Source organism: Tachypleus tridentatus, chromosome 1 (assembly GCF_004210375.1).
Source record: "Tachypleus tridentatus isolate NWPU-2018 chromosome 1, ASM421037v1, whole genome shotgun sequence".
NCBI lineage: Eukaryota > Metazoa > Arthropoda > Merostomata > Xiphosura > Limulidae > Tachypleus > Tachypleus tridentatus.
In genome coordinates, this window is record NC_134825.1 from 100,081,280 (window position 1) to 100,102,709 (window position 21,430).

Here is a 21,430-nt window from a genome sequence, read left to right on the forward strand (position 1 = left end):
TGTATATATATTTTAGATAACAAAAATATATTAGACTCTAAATTAGAACATCTACAACAAATACTATAGTTTACCTGACTTTCTAACTAATCTCTAAATATATTAAAAACATTTCTTCGCTGATCAGAGCAACAAGTTTAGTTCAAAAACATCGAGATTTCAAGAAGTCGTGTCTTTGAGAGATGCATATTGACAACTTATTTAAATTTCATCTTTTTAAATTAATAAATTAAATTTTAGATAATATGAAAAGTTGAATTATAGAATATGTTTTGATAGCAAGTTTATTGGCACATGTTGATTATAAAGTAGTTTAATTAAATTTTAAATGTAACTGCAAACATAGTCAGTATGTACACTTTGGCTCAGAAGGTTAATGTTGTGTCATCCATGTGGTATGTAATCATTTGAAAATGAAATTAACGTGCTTTTTGGCCTTGTGAATATAGACAAATGGTTTTGGAATTAAGTTTAATTGTTAGCTTGAGGAAAAGTTTAAAAAAGAGAAAATGTGATATTCTGATATGTATGTTTTATATCTGTTTTTATTAATATAGGACTTTCGAACATTTTTGTTTGTTCTGATTCAATGCATTTTTGGCATTACCTCATGATCCATAAAACTTGCATCTTTGTTATCTAGCAGTTAGTATCTAATATGCTCACAGGAATATTGTTTGAACTTCACATTATATTGGTTAGGCAAATGATAGCAGTATTCTTCAGTAGATGATATCTAGAAAGGTTACAGCCTTTCCATGTTGTAAATGAATGACAGTTAAGTGTAACACTTATTCCTTGCAGGTAAACCTGAGGTTTATGTTTTGTTACAATGTATTTTTTCCTTCTTTAGTTTTCAAAATAAATTACACCCGGTTCTGTTGGTTATACGTGAATAGTTTAGTTCTTCTGGTGGGTCAATGGTAAATTTACTGAATTAAAATGCTAGGATCTATTGTTCAGTTTCCTTCAGTTGACAGAATACAGATAGCCTATATAGGAGCTTTGTGCTGAAACAAACCTATACTAACTGTTCAGTGGATATATATCTTGATAGACAATCATTGTTGACTACTTCACAGGAGCAGCAGGAAGTGATTTTCTGGTATTTTCTTCAAATATGAAAAAAGCGTTTTTGCTCTGTAACAAAGATTGTTACTCAATTCATATTACATGTTGAGTCTGTTTATTATCTCATTCATTTAGTTAAATTCAGATTATTTTACATGGGACTCCTGTTATACAGTGTATCTGTACAACACTTGTGCATCACTCAATCTGAGAATATTATAACATGTAAGCAATATTGCTCATATCTGTAAAAGTTATAGATCAACCCTTTAAATGTATGTGCAATTGCAGATTTAGAGTATGGAATGTAAAATAGAAATTATTTGTGTAATTGTAGTCCAAAATATATTTTATTTATTTGTATAATTTTTAATTATTTTAGTGAGTGTTATTTATCATGCACTGAAAAGCTTGAAATAAGACAACTTTAATCATTTTTTTTTCTTTTTAATTATGCTTGGATAGGTGAGGAGGTTAAAAACCCTCAAAAGGCAATCCCCATCAGCATAATATTGTCTTTGTTGGTGATATTTCTTTCATATTTTGGAGTATCAAGTGTGGAAACTCTCATGTGGCCATACTGGGACCAGAATCGAGCAGCTCCTCTTCCTTATGTGTTTGAAATGGTTGGGTGGCATATAGCCAAGTGGATTATTTCTGTTGGTGCTTTAGCTGGTTTGTCAACAAGGTATTTTGTTCTTTTTGAACACAAGTATTTTGAAGTTCATAAAAACTGAGATCAGGAGAGATTCAAATCTTCAGATGTTAGTGCTGGAAAGGTGCTTAGTTATAATATTAATTTCTTCAGAAAATTTTTTAAATAATTGGTATTAAAAACAACATCAGTTTATATTTCTTTAATTTATAGAGAATAATAGTCACTACAAATTTCTACTGAACTGACTTAATATTTCCTGAACTAATTTGATGCATTATCTGATTCATAATCCATAACTATTACCACTAGTGTGCTCAGATTTTGACAAGAAGAAAAAATTAGTTTTAAAATTTGTAATGTTTGAACTTCAGTTTTAAATCTTGGTTTATATTTTGTAATCCCACTTCAATGTCTTTGACAGCTTTTCATGTATAATAGTGAATTGTAGAAGGAAAAGTTCACAGTATGCATTGTAGAGTTGTAAAAAAAATGTTTTCAGAAAGGTCTGAAGTGAGGTATTGTGTTAGGTATTTTGGTAAGTATTCTCATATTTCTTGGACAAATTAATAAATTAATAAGAAAAGCATATTTTTGTATATTATGTATTTTAATGTACAATGATACATACATGAAAATACATAATGTACAATACTGTTGTATATTATCTTCATGAACTCTGACAAGCTGTTAATAAACATTCTAAGTCTGTTGTACATACAGAATCAAGCTTTTTCAAAAACTAACTTTACTGAACATTTGACTGTGAAGTTACAATGCCTTTAGTGAGTCAGTCGGAGTGAAAATTATGAAGGGAAAAAACCATCTCCTGTACAACACTTTGTAGCTTCTAGCACCATTATATATAATTTCTTTCATTTTACATGATAGCATGTACATTTCTTTAGTATTTTAGGTGCAATGTTTCCTCTCCCAAGAATTATGTATGCAATGGCCAGTGATGGTCTTATCTTTCAACAACTAGCTACTGTCCATGGTAGATTCAAGACTCCAGTTATAGCCACAGTCATATCAGGGATTTTTGCTGGTGAGTGATATTAGCCTATGAAATGTTTAGTTCAACTAATTTTGGTTATTATGATTTAGGAGATATATATTTAGTTATGGTAATGGCATTATAGACTTTTTTTTAGTAAATGGTAATTTTCAAATAATCTCCAAAATAAGTAGTTAAAAATCTGTGTGAGCATCAGAAGTCAAATAAAATTATTCCAACATTACTTTTTACTTTTGTGATATTTATATACCACTGTGTAAATAATCATTTCTAGAAAATAACCTATCATGTAGAAAACATTAACTTGATACACTGCTAATAGAGGTTTATTGTAGACTTTCATTTAAAAATAACTAATTGCTTAAATGAAGTTTATGCCACATCTAAAACAAAATTTTTAAAGTAGGTAATGTTGCATTGGTATTTGTTGCATAAGACACATTTTTTTGAGATACAAAAATAGAACTGTTTAAGAGCAAGTTAAGACTAAAATACATTTTCATAGAATACTTGAATGCTTGGTGTTGATTGGAGTTTTTGATTGATAATCCCATCTCAACCACTTCTTTGTTTTACTATATAGTCTTTCATCAGAATTGGGTGGGCAGTTTCTGCAGAACTGAGAATGCCCACACACATGGTCTTATTTGCATTTCTTGGGACACCATTGTATGTTTTATTCATCATGTACTATGGTACTGTTTTTGTGCCTTGTCCTGTAAACTTGTTTCAGTTCCCTATATCTTTTATCAAGTGATCTACAACTTACCAGTTTTGTGGGATTTTACTAACACCACAACTTCAACATCTGGCTTCAGTTAATTTATCTATTTGAAGAATGTTTTTATACACTCATCTATGTCAGGACAATTCGTTCTCTTCCTTGAATGCATTTAATGGAGTTTTCTATTATCCATGCTATTACTGTAAACTATCTTACTATCAGAAAGGTAATAATGTGTTAGGAAATGTGATTACTATGCAAGGACTTCTCCCTTTGAGTCTGGCATATTTAGTCTTTTCTGAAGACAGTACAAGTGTGGTCTGTTTATAGGGTTCATTTGGTTTCTTCTCTTAACTTTCCTTCTTCAGCTATATTCATTGATAGTTTAACATACTATCCATGTCATCAGGTTTACCATTTCCTACTCCATGTCTGGATTTATTTTTCTTCCTCGGTGCTTATCTCCAAAGTTGGGAGTTTGGATTGATCAGCAGGGAGGCTTCAAGACAACAGATATATACAGATGTCTTAGCATGTTAATACACAGGCACTTCTGGCAGTCATGTGTGCCCTGTTACAGATCAATGGTGGAATTTCTCTTTCTTGTTGGCTGAACTTGAGGTGTAGATGGTATGATCCTATTTCCTAACCCTTAATTGATGACAAATCCTGACATTTGAGTTTTGATTGTAGTTGATTTACCAATGGTATGATCCTTGTTCTTCACACCCATCCATCATCATGGATGTTTGTTCCCATTAGTTGAGTTTTGGATACATCTGACTTGTTGTGTGTGGTTTGTTGCACCCTAGTTACTCTACACCTTGATACCCATCCTATCTTACACCTACATTGGGTTTTGCTCCTCCAATTTGTCTATTCAGATCAGTCTTGCAATTTCCACATCCGAGTAAAGTGTGTACCTGGAACAGAAGTGATGTGATCCTTTACATATTCTTTTCTTCTTAGAGGGTTTCCTCTAGGGGGTTCCCTTTGGATTCTTTCAAAGAATGCTTCTGTTTTCTCCCTCACTGGTCCCTCTACCTATTCAGTGTGTGGGATTCTAACTGTGTATGTGAGTGGGGGTAAGGTACCTTGTTGGAAGTCATAGTTTTCCAACACTGAAAATATATTTCTGACAAATACTTATTTCCTTTCAATCTTTCTCCCCATTGTGCATTGGTTCTGAGTTTTCTGCCTAAACTTTAAGTAATAGTTAGGTAGAATAACATATTTGTTTATTGGTAGAGGTTTTTTTGCATGATGATTTACATGCATAAATCAGTTAAACCATGTGTACTGTGAGCAATACATAGGAGTGAAAGATTTGCAAATAAAAGGCAGTGCTGAAAAAGAATAGCTATGTATATAAGTGGAAGTAAGTACTTATTGGAAATGTATCTTCAGTATAGGAAAATTATAACTTTATCAAGTAGAAAACATTTAACGAAATATACCTGATGTATTTTCAACTATGTTTCCCGATGATGTCTGCATCTGTGGTATGAGGTATTACATATCCAACTATAATATAGTTTGTACTTTTAGTAGAGAGACAGAATGCTGTATTTTTTCCTGCAGTTCTATAATAGAATCTGACAAATATGATTTAAGTTATATCCTAATGTAGCATGTCTCAATCAAAAATGCTATATTCTTATCTCACAGGATGGATATATTTGAAGCTACCAGAATGTGGTAAAGGATGATATATATGGTATCATTTGATGGTTATATTCAAGTAATATAACTCAGTCGGGAGTGGTGTATTCTATTTTAATGGGTGATAAAGTTGTGGTTAACAGGACTTGGTTGATGAAGCATTTCAAGAATGAAATGTAGGCACTTAAGTATAACAATAAATACAACTTCAAGAATGATTAATTGTATAAAACACTTTAACGTGATGACAAAACATTAAAAGAACTTTCTAACCTCTTCATGTGCATCTTTTTCTGCACATATCGCAGGATTTTAGTGAGTTATATTAAAAAATTAATCAAACACCTTTATTTTCATGTTATGCCAATAACAATAGTGTAAAAAGTATCTAATAATCCATCTTTTAATGGATGACAATTTTAAGTTCTTACTTTTATAGGGTAATGTTACAAACAAAATTTGAATTTTTCCTGATTTGTGACATTTTTACTCTAGGCATCCTCTCTTCTGTAATTTATTTTCCATGTCTTCAAGGAGTACAAAATTTAATGTTAACTACTTATTCTAATATCTTTGTCACTAAGGCAAAGCATAATATACATAGACTTCAATCCTATACAGTTAGTCATAAAATAAGCAATCACACCTATCATGTCATGCTAACTTATCAGAAATTACTAATAGTTTTTCTTGACATACAATACTATATTATTTGTAACCAATACAAAGCCATAATTTTCGTCTATCAAATAGTGCATTATAATATATTTGTTTTCTGTTAGGAGGTGTGTCAATTTTGTTTTCAGTTCTAGCTTTCTTCTCATGAGAGACCCCTTTGTTGTGGATTCCTGTACGTGGTGAGGGGACCTCCCAGGAAGGTTCTGTTCTTTCAGTTTACCTCCTCTGTGATCTAAACATCCACCCACGTGTTTGACATGCGTGGCAACCCGTGAAAGGGAGGAGAGGATCCTGGTGGTTGAGTCCAATCTTGACACACCACTTTGGCCTTGAATTCCTTGGGGTGGCCCCCTTGGGTCAATCAGCTGGTCCACTCGGGCTAGGGTCAACTAAGTACCAATCTTGAATGTTCTCAACAGGTGTTGTAGACATTGTATCTAATGCTGGTGTTTGAGTATAGTGCTCACGAAACCCTGGCGTTGCTGCATTGTTCTTGTTTGACATTGTAGTGCTTTCCCTCGTAGGGCTCTGTGGTGGGTGGGGTCAGTGGACACCAAGATTTCCCTTTCTTTCTTTATTATGGATACTCCAATTAAAAAGCTTAATAAAATGGTGAAAAAACAGTCTATAGGTCCATGTCTTGAAGATTCTGAGCAGCAATCCGGACCATCAGTAACACACGTACCTCATTTTCTTATATCGCATTCACTTTCAGACAAACCTTTATGGCAGATGTCTCCCTTTTTTATTCAGATGGAACTAGAGGGATTTGCTGGCTCTCCAAAGTCAGTAAAGAAGCTTTGATCTGGTGACAAATTGGTGGAAACATCAACATCTTAACAGAGTGAACTCCTCTTGCATTCAAAAGCAATTGTGGATATACCTATTGAAGTTATGCCTCATGCTACTTTGAATTCATCATGAGGAGTTATTGCTGAGAGGGATTTGAAGAACATCTCAGAGTCAGAGATTTTTTACTGTTTTCTCCACCCAAGGAGTTTCTGCAGTGAGGCAAAGATGGAATTATGATGCCAACCAATGTCCTTATTCTCACATTTACGTCACCATGTCCGCCTGCTGCCATCAAGGCAAGTTATCTGAATTGCAGAGTACAGCCATACATTCCAAACCCTCTCCGATGTTTTCAGCAGTTCGGTCACTTGAAGATGTCATGTTGTGGTTCCTTGACGTGCTCATTGCAGTGGCAAGGACCATGATGCCTACGAGTGTGAAATGGACCCTCATTATATCAATTGCAATAGCTCTCAGCCATTCTACTTTCGTCTTTGCCCTGAAGGGTTGGAAGAAAAAGGTGTGCAGCATTTGAAAACGATTGATAACATTGCTTATCCTGAGGCTCGAAAATTTTTGTCCACCACCTCATCTTAGACACAACTACAATTGTAGTGCAGACAGATCTCTCCATGCCTCCAAAACAATCATTCTCCAAACAAATGAAAAGTCTTTTGACCTCCATGCTTAAAGAAGTTGATGATTCAACTTCAACACCCATCTCTGTCCCTTACATACATTCAAACAAACCCCAAGATCCACATCCTTTGGTTCCAGGTACAGGCATTTCTGTGGATACATCTTCTTTTCCCACCCCAAGATGCAAAACAGTCATTTGTTCACATCCTTAGTCACTGGAATCCCCTTCCAACAGCCAAAACCTGCCCAATCGACCCAGGGCAGGATCTGTGGAGGTTGATAGATCTGTCTCGAATAAGGACATTAAGGAAAAAAGACGTGGTCATAAACAGAAGGGTTCTTCACCCAATTCACCTACACATAAATAAAAATGGTTACCTTGATACAGTGGAACTGTCGAGGTTTACGTTCTAATCTGGATGACATCAAAACACTGATTGCTTCCTACCATCCTGTATGTTTTTCCTTAGAGGAAACATTTCTGAAACCTGCCAAAACAGTCACCTTTCAACGGTCTTCTTTGTACAGAAATGACAGACTGTGTAATGGACGAGTGTATGGAGGGGTGGCATTGTTGGTTAATCAGCATGTGCCCACCCTGTCTTTGCTGTAGCCATCAGTGTTTTCTTGGGTCATACCATCACTGTTTCAGATCTTGATGCTCTCATTGAACAGTTGCTGACTCCCTTTTTCATCCTGTGGGACTTTGATGGACATCATCCCCTCTAAGGAAGTGCTGATATTGATAAGAGGGGTTGCTCTGTAGAGCATATGCTCTCTGATCAAAACCTTTCTCTTTTCAATACTGGTTCTTCTACTTATTTCCATGCACCTAGCCAGTCCTTTACTGCTATTGATCTCTCAACTGGCTCCCCTTCATTATTTTCCCATTTTTCATAGAGGATTGACAATAATCCAATGATCATTTTCCTATAATCTTAAGAGAGACTGGCCGAGGTTGATTCCACCCGACCCGCGTGCCCCGGTGGAAGTTTGAACAGACAAACTGGCCCTCCTTCACTGCTTTTGCAGAACTTGATCCTGCCATTGTCTTCAAGCCATCAGTAGATGACTGTGTGGCAGCAGTAACTGACTATATTATACAAGCAACTGCTCAATGTATTCCTAAAACCTTGACATGTTTTCCACTATATTCTTACCCATGGTGGAATCCTGCCTGCCACATGGCATGGAAGGCTCAAAAACAGGCCTGGGATACTTTCCATAGATATCCCACACTCTTGAACTGCATCGCTTTCCAGCTTTCAAAGCCAGAAGGAATCTGGAATTAAATTCACAAATGGCATATCTTCTGCCACCAGTTTCAAAATCATATGGGACAAGATTTGAAAGGTCAGTGGGCTATATAATCCTGTCCCCTCTCGATCTTGCTCTCTGATGGCCAGGAAGTAGTTAATACCCGGAGCATTGCTGATACTCTGGTTGAGAGCTTTTGCCAGGTATCTAGCACTTCTCCTTCTTCCTCCACCTTCTTAGCCATCAAGACTTGGGCAGAGCAATCACTTCTTTCCTTTCTAGCTGATTGTCCCTTTACACTGGTGAAACTCAAATTGGCCCTTCATCGGTCTGGCAGTACATCAGTTGGACCTGATGATGTACACTATGACATGCTGTCCCATCTATCTCCTGCTTCTCTTGCTATTCTTCTAATTGTTTTTAACTGGATCTGGCAGGAGAATGTTTTTCCTAATGCCTGGTATCAGGCTATTATCCTACCTTTCTCTAAGCCTGGGAAGGATCCCAAGATTCCTTCAGACTACTGTCCAATTGCTTTGATGAGCTGTCTGTGTAAGACCTTAGAGAGGATGGTTAATGGTCATCTTGTTTGGTGTCTCAAATCATACAACCTCCTCTCACCCACCCAGTGTGGGTTCCGATGACAGCATTCCACCATGTCAATCAGAGAAGCATTTCTCAAATGACAACATCTTGTATCAATATTCTTTGACATTGAGAAGGCTTATGATACAAGATGGAGGTATGGCATTTTACGAGACTTCTTTATATATGGGTTACGTGGCCATTTGCCCATTTTATTAAAAAATTTTTTCATGGACAGGCGATTCCAAGTTCGTGTGGGTTTGATACTTTCCCGTTCTTTTCTACAGGAACTTGCAGTCCCTCAGGGCTATGTTCTGAGTGTCACTCTTTTCAGTATAAATAGTAATGCCATCACTGAACAACTCCCTCTCACTGTTGCAAACGGGCTCTATGTCGACGACTTTCACATCTCATGTTAGTCGTCAAACATGAGGTATATTGAGGGGCAGCTACAGACTGCCCTCAATGGTTTACTTAAATGGACTACAACAAATATCTTTAACTTCTCTCTCTCTAAAACCATTTGCATGCACTTTTGCTACCAACGGGGTATTCACCCTGATCCTGAACTCTGTATCGGTGAAGTTTTGCTGCCAGTGGTCCCTGAGACAAAGTTGTTGGGGCTTATCTTTGACCGTAAGCTGATCTTTATACCACACTTCAAGCAGCTATGGGTCAAATGTACAAGAGCACTGAAAGTCATCTGTGTTCTGTTTTCCATGACTCTGGGAGCAGATCAGCATTCTATGCTAAAGATATATCATGCTCTTATATGATTGAAACTCGACTATGAATCACTGGTTTGTGGCTCTGCCAGACCATTGGCCTTAAAGATGCTGGACTCTATTCATCATCAAGGACTTCTGCTCTACACTGGGGCTTTCTGCACTTCCCCAATTTAGAGCTTATACATAGTCTCATGAACTTTCTTTGCACCTCTGCCGTTTGCAGTTGTCTTTACTATATGCTTTGAAACTTTGTTCCTTACCAAAGCATCCCACCTGGGGTTGTGTTTTTCTTTCTCAGTGGGCCATACTTTTTCAAAACATATGGGCTACCATTGCTCCTTTCTGCCTTCGTATCCAGGTGCAGTTGGATGAATTTGGTCTGTCCTTGGGTAACATTGCTGTATCTACTGATCAGCCCATCCCACCATGGCTTCTTCCAGTCCCCAATTGTGACTTATCTTTAAGTCATCTGAGAAAAGTAGACATTCCTGATTGGAAATACTGTCTGCTATTTGCTGAACATCTTTTGAACCATCCTTCCATTCTTATTTATGCAGGTGGTTCAAAATCAGGTGACTGTGTGGGCTCTGCCATGGTTTGTTGTGGTTTGGTGGTTGCCCACAGAATCCTCTCTACAGCTTCTGTGTTCACTGCTGAACTGTATGCTATTTTTCTTGCCCTGGATCACATAAAAGCTAAGCAGTACTCAAACTGCGCTATTTCTACTGACTTGCTTAGTTCTCTACTGGCCCTGGAATCACTTCATGATGGAATCGCTTGACACTGATTCAAACCCTGTTCTCACCGATATTCAAAACCAACTGGCTCATTTCTCTTTAACATCTACTTCTATCCAGTTTTTATGGACACTGGGCCACGTTGGTATTTGCAGGAACAAGCTCACCGACACTGCAGTTTAATCTATCTGCTCTGGCACTATCACCGCTGTGCCTGTGCCATGCTCCGTGCCAGCTGGCAGTCGACCTGTAGTTAGCAACACAAAAACAAGCTTTTCCAAATAAAACCCTATGTTGGACTTTGGCCATCTTGCTTCCATAAGGATCGGAAAGTGGAAGTTGTTCTAACTAGACTACTCATCGGTCACAGTTTTTTAACTCATTTTCTTTTGTCTGGAACTGATACACCAGTGTGTAGTTTGTGTAACACTCAGTATACAATAAGCCACATTTTACTTTCTTGCCATTGTTACGACTCTCATTATAAACATGTTCTGTTTCAAGGTTTGTCCATAACGTTAGACAGTGTTATTGGTGATGGCGACACTGTTCACGTTGGTAATGTTTTTAGTTTTTTAAAAGCCATTAATCTTTTTAATCCCATTTAAGTGATTTAACTTATACATTACACTTTTTTTTAATGTGGCTCCCTTTTAAAAATCACAGTTCATCTAGATCAATTGGAAATTTGGAACAGGCCATAACATTAAATAACTCGAAACCAGGACAGGAATGACCAACTTCAGGTGACTAATGCTGTTGTTTGATCTACCTGTTAATCATCCTAGTGAGTTGTTATTATAATTTTGCTGTACATCTTTTAAAACCTTAAACGTCAAATAACTCAAAACCAGGACTGGAATGGCCAACACAAGGTGACTGATGGTGGTTTTTTGTGCTTACCTGTTTGTCTTCCTGGCAAGATATGATAATTACAGTTATGGTACAGATAGTCCTGTACAACTTGAATTACTGTAGTTTTTCTCTTAATGTTGTGGACGAAATGTAAACATTGGTATTTGCTATTTATATGTTGTTGTTTTTTTTAACTTTGTTTTGTTTTACCTTAATTTCGTTTTATGAATTTTGCTAAATTTACTTTTAATTTTTTACCAGATGTTTGGTGCAGATAGCCTAGCTGCTTTGTACCATAAAACACTAAATCAACCAACCAACCAACTCATGGGAGACATGATGATTTTGTAATGGCTCTTGTTGCATAGTTAGAAAGCAAGAAAAATTATGATAATTATGGGAGATTGCTTATTTTTGCATACTATAATTTTCTGTCATTTGGTGTATTACTTAATTAAATATAAATTTAGTGCAGTACTACCATTAGAGTAAAAAAATCATGTAAGTACTTTATTTGTTCTTTTTCAAGTGTATTCTTTATTTATTATTATAAAAGTAACTAAAATGTAAAAATAGGAAACTGTTTAGGTTAGTTAATGTTAGATTAGATGAAATAACTAATATAAACATTTCATGAGATACACTTCTGAGCAGCTCATGAGTACCTTATACATAATGTAATTCAATAGCACAGTGTGAGCTGCTTGTTTGCAAAGTGATGTACAACTTATAATGGCACAAATAGTAACTAGGCAGTGTTCAAAGGTTAATGAAACAATAAAATTTAAGTATAAATAGATGCATATTGTTATGAGCTTAAAGCTATTTAGGATAAAACAAAAAAGTGGTTTCACAGTACAATTTTAAATCATTCTAGAAAGATAAAAGGGCAATTTAGTTTTATCTATATTTTTGTTTTGATGGTTATGAGGTTAGTCAAACTAACTCTACTTTATAGAGTTAGGGTAAAAAAATAACAAACTCTAAAGTTTTAATGAAAAAGAACTTTGAAATTTTAGATTTTTGAGATGAAGAAAAGTGATAGTTAAAACAGAATAAACACAAGAAATTTGTCTTGTCTTTTTAACATAAGTAAATGACCATGAAATAAGATCCTTTAACAATTAAATCACTTAAAACATGATCAAACCTAAATGAATATTAATTCAAATAATACACAAATGCTTTGCATACATACACAATTAGAATGGAGAATACATCATAGACAAAAAAACACTTTAATTAATCACAAAATTACAGACAAAGTGAAGGCTTATAATGCTAGAAAGAATTTTGATACCTGTAGTGGGTACAACACAGCTAACCCATTGTGTAGTTTTGTTGTGCTTAACAAAATCAAACAAAGCAATAAAGGAATGTAAAATAAACAGTAGAAGAATGAAATGAGATCCATCAGTCAATAAACATGAAATCACATCCTTTAGATTTGGTACATAGAGTTCTGAACTATTCCAATAGCTATGTACAGTATTTCAGTGATTGTGAAGTTAAAGCTATTCTATGGCATGTGATACCCATCAAATACTCTGGTACAAAGACACTTTGAAACAAATGGTCTGATCAAAAATGACAAACTGATTAATATATATAGTAAGAGACACCAGATCTCACAAGATTTTTACACCAGTGTATTAACGAAAGTATTAAAACTCAATATGATGATGGTATTGTCTCTGTCTATAAATAAAGAAATTCACACAGATAAAACTTTCACACACAAATGCCACTGTGTAAGATAGGTCTCTCAGGGATGACAGATACATTCCTCAAATACCTTTCCTTTTGCAGTGCATAGTACCACCTACAACTACACCTCTCTTATGCATATAGTGACATTGTCTGTACTTTCCTATTCTTAATTTCATTTTTGCATAATCTAATTAATTAAAAAAAAACTTTCCATGCTTGCATGCACACATTAAACATTTAGTTATATAGATTTCTTGCAAATTAAATCAAGCATTAAAGAAACTGAAAATATTTCATAGTAAAATATACACATTTATATAAATAAAGAAGATGCTTTAAAAAACACAAGTGAATGACCAAAACACACAAAAAAGATAAACTTTAACAATTAGGAGTAATAATCACACTGTCATCATATTGCAATTTGAAACAAGGCAACTGAAGACAGGTGTTCTCACCTCACCTTAGACCTAACAATAGATCTTCCAGGGCCTTAGATTTCTGGACCAAATATGCATATAATTGTTTAACCCCTTTCTCTAATTATGATGAAGTCTCTAGACATTTTTGTAAGTGGTCTTTTCATGATTGTACAAGATCCAGGCTTCTGTTTATTTCTTGGCTTGTTCCTGTCAGTGCCTTTTTAAGTACTTTAATATGTTTTAGTATTGTTTGGGTGGTAATGGTCATAGATGGGGTAATGAGGAACTCTGATATTGGCTGCAACAATGATAAACCATGGGGCTACTTTAGTAGTGATGATTTTGATGCTGTAAATGTTGAGGTACCTGTTTTTACTTTCAGGACCCTCATTACTTGCATTGTGATAGTTGCTGCCAATGAATCCTCAGTCCCAGTTTGTTTTAAAGAAACTATTCTGTGTACATAAAAAGCTATATTTCAAAATTAAATGTTGTAATTCATATAAATTTAATTTTACAAGAAATATTTTTTATTCTATAAATCTTTTTTTTAAATAGCTTTATGAAATTTCAGACATGAAATTATGGCTCTGTTTGAGAAATGTTGATCTAAGTGTTACATAAACAGAACTGTAGGTCTTAATAGCAAGAAAATGGGTCAAGACTGCAGAAACTGGTTCCTACACACTAGCTGACCTGGGTTAATAGACACTAACCCCTGACCATGAGAATCATTAAACACATCATCTCTCTTTTGAAACTTTTTCCAGATACAAATTTATTGTTATTTAGGTGCACCATATGGGTATTACTTTTTGTCCCACAGCAATGCACAGCCTTTACTTTCATGTATCTTTGACTCTGTACTGAAACAATATTAAGGAAATGTTCAATAAATCTATTTTCTGATAAAATATTCTATCACATCCAATAATACTGATTATGCTAAGAATACATTTGCTATGATATTCAAGCTACTTTCTGTGAATTTTATCAGCTATTATTAATTTCACCAATTCATAAATATTTCAGTTTGATCCAGTCAAAATATTTTGCACTATTCTTTCTGAAAAACAATAAGTAAAACTTCTACCTTGTATATAGTGTGAGTTTTATGTTGCTCTTACCTTTCCATGGAAGTTTACTATTTGTCAAAATTTAAACTCTCTGTTTCTAGTAATAATAAAAATAACAGATACATTGCATCTTCTAGTAATACATTTCAGGTCCATGATTACAGTTAATTTTATGTCAGCCTTTATACATCCAGACCAAATCCTTTATTTGCATCCCATGTTACTTATCAGATATGGTCTTTATGTAGTTGATCCACTCATGTTATACAACACACATGAATGGCTATATGATCTACATACATGTCTGAGACTACTCATACATACCAAACATTTATATATATGTACATCCTTATTGCACCTTGTCACAAACAACAGTAGCTTATAACACATAGCCTCCAGCTAGTGTAAGTTACTGTGGTAGCTGTGCTAGGCTACTATCCACAGGTAATGTTTCAATAACTGTGGTTTATAAGCAAGCTGTAAGTTTTTCATACATCATGAAATAAGTAATCACCAACGTAATTTAGCTGAAATTCTCATAAGTGTGTATTACTTTGTGCTGTCACTGTGGTACATATTAATATATATAAATACTTACATATAGGTGAAACAACTCCGTAACTGTACTTGGAGGTTATATATGCAATTAGTTATATTGAAGAGAATTTAATGAGAATTGTGCAGTATGCTTCATGTAACTTCTGCCACTCAACTAGGTTAACTGTTTTTTCAATTTTTTCCTCAGAAAATCCTTAGTAGCTTGGAAAGCAAATGTTGCAGTGCCCTTTTATTCACCAATTTTTCAACCACTTGACCATCCTAGCTTATGAAAATCAGCTTTATCATGATATGTTAGAGTTCTCTTATTGTAAAACTGTGTTCAGTAGATTGGAAAGCAAAGGCCACAATGCCTTACATCTGAGTTTTCAAACCTCTTGTTACTATTTGTAGTTTTGCCAGCTGTTGATGTAGTAATTATTACATTACTCATATGGACTTCCTAACTTATGATAATGGAGTGATAGTCATAAAATTCAAATTGTTAATTTAGTCAAACAGTGCCATTTGATAGCTTGACAGGCAAAGAGCATTATTTCGTTTTAATCATCAGTTTTCTATTCATATGACTATTCTAGTTGTATGTGAATAGGTTTATTTCCACCCATATTACTTGTAATGGTAGATATGGCAGTTGTACTAACATAACAGTTGGAGCTTTTATCTGCCACTAGATTTTGCACTTCCTCATCTGACATATTATGAACAGTCCCATAAGTACTCAGTTTTTCATCCTTATCCAAATGCATGATTATTGAATGTGTACACTCTGCATCCTTAAATGTTGGGAGGGAAACTGTTCATTCTTACAGAAACCTGTGAGTGCATCATAAGGTTTTCTACTACAGGTTCTTGGCCAACACTGTGCTGAGACATCCTAAACATTGGGAGTGCAGTGTAGTAGACAAACTGAGAGACACTGACACTCAAATAATACTACTAAGCTGAAGAACAATTTATAATCTTGTCAAGAGTTTGTTCAAAACCTCTAACCCAACAAAGAAAGAAATGAATAAAAACCCTATAACCCAAACACTTTTTGCTAGGTATACCTTTCTTCTTCAGGAACAAACTGGCCAACATCTAATAACACTAATATCATCTTTGCTCACAAGGTAAGTGTTCAAGAGTTTCTTACAAAGCCTGGAAAAACTGTTATACTGCCAACGTTATTTCTAAGACAGGACTACCAGGTGGACTTTATTTTGGGCATTGTTTCTTTAGAAAGGCTTGTGTCTAGTCCATTCAGTATTGTGGAATTTTTGTGTCCCATTCTGTAATTTTAGTGTCCAGTGTAAAGGAAAATTAATTATTGTGTACTCTTGTCAGTTTTTATTTTAATCAAGAGAATAACATTAAATTTAAATTACAGTTAGCTTGAAGGAAAGCCTAAGGTAAAGGAGGAGGGAGTTGTTGTATACAGAAATAACATATTCTACTCTTGTGTTTTAGTATAGAATCTGATAAAATTTATTTTATTTCTAAGATAATTTAGCCTGGGTGCTCCCTTGTATTGCAGGAGTAACTATCAAAGGTTGTATATACCTTGTCATTGAATGGTTATTTGTACCCAACATCACACAATGGTGGGAAAATGTCACCAAATTTTTAGAATCTTGTTAATGACTGGTAAGCTGTAGAAAGAATGCAAAGACCACTTTTATGCATATATTTTGGTGAAATTTATTTAAAATTTAGAAAAGCCATATTTTAAAGTTTATCCTAATTTTACCTTTGTGTTATTACATTTAACATTGTGCTTCTGCTAATTTTTTACATCAGGTCCATTTCTTTCATTCAGCTGATAGCAAATAACAACATTGGAATTACTTATAGTGGGTTAATAAGAATCTTGTTAAGGTGGTCAGTGTGTTTTATCTAACATAACATTTGCATACCACACTGCTTTTAGAAATGTTCCTGTATGTAATGTTATAAATAGGTGGTGGTGTTGCTTTAATTACTATAAAAAATCTCTGTTCTGTGCAGATGCATTTATGCAAAATATAGTGGTATAATAGGTTATGGTAAAAATATACCTTAGGGTTTATTAATATATGTAGTAAGCAGTTTCTGTCTTTGTATTATGCTCCCTTTTTTGGTAATGGTCTACAGTTTACATCATTGCCAAGCAACAAAACTAGCAACATATTTTTGTTAGGCTGACTGTGGCATTTATGTTGAATGCCTAATATACGTTTTGTTAGAAAGGTTTGTTTTTATTCTTTATTTTTATGATAACTTGGGTTATATGGTTGCAAAATAGTTTAATTCAGTAAAGAATTAGATTATATATACATATTTTGTTTTCACAAGAAATTTTATGCACTTGGGCCGAGGGTAAGTTATTACACATTGTTTTTACTTTAGACTTAATTACAAAACAAATTGTACTTTAGTCTCTCTTATTGTACTGTGATAAGTTAAAAAACATCACATTGAGTTTTTTAATGAACATCTAAGTTGTAGACAAAAGCAAAATAATAATTACCAAGGGTTTCAATGAAGTAGTGTTTAAGCTAAGCCTTATGATGTTTTGTATTAGGCCCAGTGCTTAAATTAGACAATAAATAGACCTACTATTACTGACGTTAGAATCGGACACTTAAACACATGTAATTAAATATTGTGAATGCATTATATTTAAATTATATAATTAAAGAAATTAATATTTCTTTAATATTTACATACTTTATAACAACGTAAAAAGTTAAAACTTGAACAGAAAATAGGAATGTAAAACATTTTAAAATATTGTATTATGAAGCAATAACTAAAGTGCTAAAAAATTTTCCAGTTTCTTTTAGGATGCTTTTTAATATTAGAAGTAATGTAAACATTGTTAATTCTCTATATAAAAAAAACTATGAAACAAAATTGTGGTTTTTAATGCAAATAAAATTGTTGTTAGTTAATCTACAAAAATCTTTGCAGAGTTTTTTAATACTTATTATTTTCTATAGGCTATACATTATACCTTCATAACACAATTATTTCTTCTTGGAGATGTTCTTTACTTGCATTACCTTTAGCATTTTCTGTTACTTTTGTTTCATTTCTTCATCCTTTTCATATCTAAAAGAAAAAAATTTTAAAAAACTTATCTATATTGGTTCCCTACCATTTATGAAAAACACCTAATATTTTCAATAATCTTTCTTTAAAAAGAGTGAAAAACGTTTGACAGAATCATAAGTTAAATGTAACTTAAGTTCCAGAACAAATATTTTCAGTTCCTTTATTTTTATAATTGTCTCATTTAGCTAAAGTTTTCATATAAGATTGTAAAAAAAGCTAAGACCATAATTCATCTGTGTAAGATATTGAAATAAATCTAAGAAATCAATCCAGGATTCAGTTAAGTCCAAAGGATACTTTAGCTTTTTAGTTTTAAGTTTATATAAAACTTAAGATCAAAATTATCAAGTTATTTTTAAATTTCATATAGTATTGAACTTTGTAATACATTTGTAATTGTCTGTGAAAAACTATAAAAGTGTGAGAAATATATTTAAAAAAAATTGTTTTCATGTGTTGGTTTTGGAACTTGAGGACACTGTCTCTTTCAGTGGTGTTGGATGATGAGTGTTGGTGTCCTAATCACTTTCTTAAATTATATTACTTACAAATTTGTAATTTATGTTATATATTTATGTTATAGTTGAAGCCTAATAATTATGGTTTACTTTATTACTTACTTGAAAAAGCATTAAAAAAATATTCAACATGAGAAAGTTTTCTATTTAGTAATGTAATTCACCAATGGTGTTGTAATCACTTTATATTTGAGAGATAGTTGGGTTCTAACTGAAGATTGTATGCAAACAATAATTTTACTGGATAGAAGATTACAAAAATAAGATTAAAAAGTCTATTTGAATAAAAATAACTACGAAAATATTAGAACATCCAATAAAATCCTCAAAATGTAATCATAAACTGATGCATCTACAAATTATGAAATATACAAATTGAAGTAGATATTATGGTTTCAAGATTGAGTCTTTATTGAATTACATTTTCAATCATTCTTCCTTTAATGCTTCTGTTAAATATGCAAGGATCAATCTTGAAACCTGTGTTTCATGATAAGTCATTTTCATAAAACCTAGTAGGTACAGTAATCTAGATGACTATGCATTTCTTCATAACTTATATCTATTTTAAGTGTTGATCAAGTGATGAGTAAATTCATGAGACTTAGCAGGCCTTTATGTTGATACAGCTATGTCTTGTCAATATATGAATAAAGATTTAACACTTTAGTACTCAAGAAATGCTAAACAACATAAAATATAATACAGTAAGTAAATGTGAAGCTACCTTTTCTGAACCTTTCAGCAATAGATTCAATAAGGAATGGAAAGTTTGTTTTGCCAAATGGTTTCACGTTCAGTAAAACAAACTTCTTTCTGTTGTGTAAAAATTGAACTCACTCACTAATTTCCAGTTTGATTTTATCTTTAACTGTAAATAATAAAGTTCCATAAATTTTTAAATTACAAGTTAAATAAAAAAATTACAATACAATGATAACAGTCCAGTGTAAACTTCCTTGTTATTGGATGGTTTTGCATCTAGTAAAGTTTTAAAGTGTAAGAGCATAGTACATAACAATTCAGTATGAAGTTTGTTGTTCCTTAAATACCATTTTGATTTTAGTAAACCATGTGCCACAACACAGTGAAATGTAACATTGATTTCTTTATTTACATTGTGCTTTTAAAAAATATTAATGTCCATCTTTTACTTATTGACATTTTGGTAGCTGAATTTTAGCAAATGGCTAAATTCACTGGTGGAGTGCTTCACTATTTTGTGACACCACTGTTCCCAATATTAATGTTTTTAATGACTGCTAAAACAAGATTTAAATTGAAGCATAGAGATATATTAGTGCTTTTGTTTTGAAAATTTTTTCTTAAATCATACTTCAAAATGAAAAATTAATAACAAAACAAGAATGCTATTTTTAAAACATTTAAATCATATTCAATTAACTTTATTTTTTCCTGTTTATATAAACAAAATGTGCTTTACATTTTGTGATAAATAATTAAGATTTCACATCTGTACTGAATTTCTTAAACAAAAGTTTGTTTTTAGGTTTGATGGCAATGTTATTTGATGTTAGAGAACTAGCTGATATGATGTCTATCGGTACACTCTTAGCCTACACCCTAGTGGCAGTGTCAGTACTTCTGTTACGGTGAGTTTTTAAATATATATCAGAGAATAAGGTGTGATTTATGTTTATGCTTTTTTTTGTTATTTTAAGGAGTGACAAATGATGCATGATATTCTCAGGTTATTTCCAACTTGTAGGTCTGCTTCATAACAGGAGGATCAATCAGGAAGATTGCAAAATAACTCTAAACTCATTTATTTTAGCTAATCTTAAAGTGGAGAATATAAACAAACTGAACACTTATGTATAACTGAAACACAATGTTTGTTTTTACTGCAAAGCAAAGAAACACAGTATGTACTTTTGTAGAATTGAATGTTGATTTTCACAGTGATAGGTCCTGTAAAAGGCAAAGTAGAAATGGTGTGAATTCAGTGCTTTGTATTAATAGGAAATATTGCATATATCCATAATGATGTACATTTATCACAGGAATGGCCATTCATTTACAACATAATTAAGTCTGTAACCTCAAGATATCATATACTTGGCCAGTGAAAGTTACTATTCTAACTAACTTTTTCTGCACAATCTGTAAAGTTGAAGCAATATATCCACAGTTGGAATAGGTATCTGTCAAAAACATATAAAAGAAGAAAGGTAACTAAAATAAAAACAACCTGATGATTTTCTTGATCACATATTAATGCAAACCTGTGTATAACCAGATTAAACACAATTTTTAAAGTTTCTGTATTAATAAAAGAAAGTATAAAACTTATTTTATACTTTGATAGATTGTTCAAACAGAGTTTTCATGATGAGCAACAACTGTGTGTTTTCTGCAACAGACAGTACTGCACACTCCAGTGGACTTGTAGTATATCTCTTACTACATGTATGCAATAACAATTAACTTAATGTCAGGCAAGCTTGTAGTTCCTTTATACACTGTAAATATGCTTGAAGAAAGTTAAGAAAAAATAGGAGCCTTATACCATGTTATTTTAATATTTGTATTGAAAACAATCTCACTTGTTTCCCATTGTTTTTAACTTTTCTCAGATATTTTTAATAATATTACATATACTCCAAAGAATTGTTTTTATTTCAGAATGTGTTAATCTTTCAAAAC

At 33.2% G+C, this 21,430-nt stretch overlaps 1 protein-coding gene across 8 annotated transcripts in view; it reads left to right on the plus strand.

Annotated features, from left to right (window-relative positions):
- LOC143256820 (cationic amino acid transporter 3-like) overlaps window positions 1-21,430 on the plus strand; it is a 103,236-nt gene that overhangs the window by 53,405 nt on the left and 28,401 nt on the right. For all 8 annotated transcript variants that reach the window (XM_076514583.1, XM_076514548.1, XM_076514558.1 and 5 more), the window contains 3 exons: window positions 1,537-1,759; window positions 2,635-2,774; window positions 20,274-20,376. In XM_076514583.1, the coding sequence (XP_076370698.1) occupies window positions 1,537-1,759; window positions 2,635-2,774; window positions 20,274-20,376 (466 nt within the window). The remainder of the gene's footprint in view (window positions 1-1,536; window positions 1,760-2,634; window positions 2,775-20,273; window positions 20,377-21,430) is intronic.